Below are 3,095 nucleotides of genomic sequence, written 5' to 3'. Positions count from 1 at the left end.
GAAGGAAGGAAGGAGGGAGGGAGGGAAGGAAGGAAGAAAGGAAGGAAGGATGGAAGGAAGGAAGGAAGGAAGGAAGGAAGGAAGGAGATGGGGGGAGGGAGAAGAAGAAAGCAAGCAAGCACGCAGAAGCGAAGACCAACCGGGAAGGCATGCCTCCACTTCCCCAGCCGTCCTGCTGGGAGCCACACAATATGTGTGAAAGAGCCGCATGTGGCTCCCGAGCCACAGTTTGGCCACCCCCGGCCTAGGCCTTGTTGCAGGCATCACACAGGAAGTGATGTCATCATGCCAGCGACATCCGGGCGATGCGCTGGTATTTGGGCAAAAACTCTACAGTAAAACTGGCTTCTACTGTAGAGTTTTTGCCCAAATACCAGAGCGTTGCCCGGACGTCACTAGAGTGATTACGTCACTTCCTGTGTGACACTGGCAACGAGGCCTAGGCCTTCTCCTTTCTCCTGGTAAGCCCCTGTCCTGGCGAACTGATTGGTGGTTAGAGGTAGACCTGGTGGCAAGGGACCCTTGCTTCCACCAGGGGTCTGGCAATCCTAGATCCAGACTACCATTCTGGCAAGTTCCATTCTGCCACTGGAAGATTAAAATCTCTGGATCCATCCCAAAGAGCTGTTCAAGAGCAGCCTTCAGCCAGACCTTGGAATGGCCATTCTCACGTTCCTACCAAGGCTACTACAACAGTTTGAAGCCAACCATTACCATAGTGCAGAAGAAGAAGAGGAAGAAGGATTGGATTTATACCCCGCCCTTCACTCGGCGTCTCAGAGTGGCTTACAAACTCCTTTCCCTCCCCCTCCCCACAACAAACACCCTGTGAGGTAGGTGGGGCTGAGAGAGCTCTTTCCAGGACTGTCCTTGAGAGAACAGCTCTGACAGAACTATGGCTTGCCCAAGGTCATCCAGCAGCTGCAAGTGGAGGAGTGGGGAATCAAACCCAGATTAGAGTCCATGCACTTAATCACTACACCAAAGACAGATCTATAAACCTCCCATACAAAGGAAAGCCGCTTTTGCAAAGGGGGTTGAAAGCAAGGGATCGCTAAACACGCACCCGCTGTTTCTGCTCCTCCGTCCGAACGTCACTGCGGACATTGGCCCACGGGATATCTTCTGGCCACCAGACTGGCTTGCAGCTCTCTTTCCCCCAGCCTGGCTTCCCCCGACCCGTTGAGTATTTCAGCATCTCAGGGATGAACGCTCGCAGCTGTGCCTGGAGAATTAAAAAGAGGCGGGGGTGAGAGATCAAAACCTGCAGAAGCAGAGTGGCTCATTAAAGATCACACAAAGTTGTCAAGGAGACCTCCTCTTCCAGAACGATCAGCTCCAGCAAGCAGAGTCCGGGTCTCAGCGTGAGAACAGAGACAGCTCTTGTGGCTCGATCTTGAGTCAGATGGGGGGCCGTGGCTCAGCAGCAGAGCATCTGCTCGGCATGTAGAAGGTCCCCCGTTCAATCCCTGATATCTCCAGGTAAAAAGACCAGGCAGCAGGTGATGTGAAAGACCTCTACCCAAGACGCTGGAGAGCCGCTGCCAGTCCGAGTGGACAATATTGATGGGTTGATGGCAGTGTTCCCCCTAAGCTAAGTTAGTGCGAGCTAGCTCGCGGTTCTTTAGCCTCCGGCTCACACATTGTTTGTCTCGGCTCAGGAAGGAAGGCTCCAGAGCAAACTAATTGATGCAGCAGCCAAATTGCTCGTTCACAACTTTAATGCTAGTAGCTCACAAAGTAGAATTTTTGCTCACAGGACTCCACAGCTTATTTATTATTTATTTATTTTATTTCATTTATACCCCGCCCTCCCCGCACGCGGGCTCAGGGCGGCTTACGCAGGCACAAAAGTGCGATAAAAATACAGCAAGTTAAAACAATTAAGGCACAAGTGCAGTAAAAGTCAACAGTTAAAACAGTATAAGCAAAAATGCACATCTCACAGGATACATAAATGACTACAATACTTACTCCCTATTGCATATCCCAATGGGGTCAAAAAAGGGGGGGGGGATGCCACGGGCCACGATGTTTCATCTGGCCAGTCAGCCCGACGTGGCGGAACTGCTCTGCAGTCACACAGTGGTGGTAGTGGTGGCGGCGGCTCCTACTCAAAATGTTGTGACCCCGACCGAAGTGCTCTTTGGGGCATATGTGGGGAAAGGCGGTCCCTCAGGTATGACGGACCCTGGCCATGTAGGGCTTTAAAGGTAAGCACCAGCACGTTGAAGCGAATCCGGAACGCTTCGCTTAGGGGGAGCATTGGTTGATGGTCTGATTCAGTACCAGGTTTCACGTGTCACACCACAGTGTGATCAACGCTTACCACCTGATGCCACAGACCCTATACTTACATCCCATGCTTTCGTTTATAAAAGCTCAGAGCTGGAGAAGTTCGGGAGTGCAATTACAGATAACCTTTCGAGCAGGGGTCATTTCGTAGAAAAAGAGCTAGGGGAACTCAGTAGCATAACTCATTAGCATATGCCACACCCTCTGACATCAGGGGCCCGGCGGTGGACCTGCAAGGCCAGCGGGAGTGCGAGGAAGCCCCGCGAAGGCCCTCCCTGGCCCCAGGCAGGCAGGGGTGGGGAGAGGCGGGGAGGAAGCAACTTACCCTCCCTCTTCTCCTGCCTCCTCCTGGCTGAATGAGGGCTGGAAGCGGGGCGGCCGGAAGCAGGGGGCGGGACTTCGTCATGTGCCCCGCCCCCCTGCACCTCACCCGGGGGAACTGCATTCCCCCGCGTTCCCCCCCAAAATGACCTCTGCTTTCGAGAGGTCTTGGGGCTCCATCACACACAGCCTGGCCCCAGAGAAGAGTCACAGTTTCTCAGAGTAATTCTCAGGGACTGTGATCTTGAAATATTGTGAACTTGGAGACTAATGTCTCCTACATTGTAGTAGGGAGGAGGAGGAGGAGGAGGAGGAGGAGGAGGAGGAGGAGGAGATTGGAGTGATACCCCGCCCTTCACTCAGAGTCTCAGAGAGGCTTACAATCAGATAGATAGATAGATAGATAGATAGATAGATAGATAGATAGATAGATAGATAGATAGATAGATAGATAGATAGATAGATAGATAGATGGATAA

The 3,095-nt window shown here is 52.4% G+C and overlaps 1 protein-coding gene across 1 annotated transcript in view; it reads right to left on the bottom strand.

The window, feature by feature from the left end:
• Positions 1 to 3,095, bottom strand: part of NRF1 (nuclear respiratory factor 1) — a 76,949-nt gene that overhangs the window by 43,720 nt on the left and 30,134 nt on the right. The window contains 1 exon segment of the mRNA XM_015426728.1: positions 1,067 to 1,225. Within this exon segment, the coding sequence (XP_015282214.1) occupies positions 1,067 to 1,225 (159 nt within the window).

Source organism: Gekko japonicus, unplaced genomic scaffold (assembly GCF_001447785.1).
Source record: "Gekko japonicus isolate JY-2015 unplaced genomic scaffold, Gekko_japonicus_V1.1 scaffold3431, whole genome shotgun sequence".
NCBI lineage: Eukaryota > Metazoa > Chordata > Lepidosauria > Squamata > Gekkonidae > Gekko > Gekko japonicus.
The sequence above is the reverse complement of the archived record's forward strand: the minus strand, read 5'-3'. Positions and strand labels throughout refer to the sequence as shown.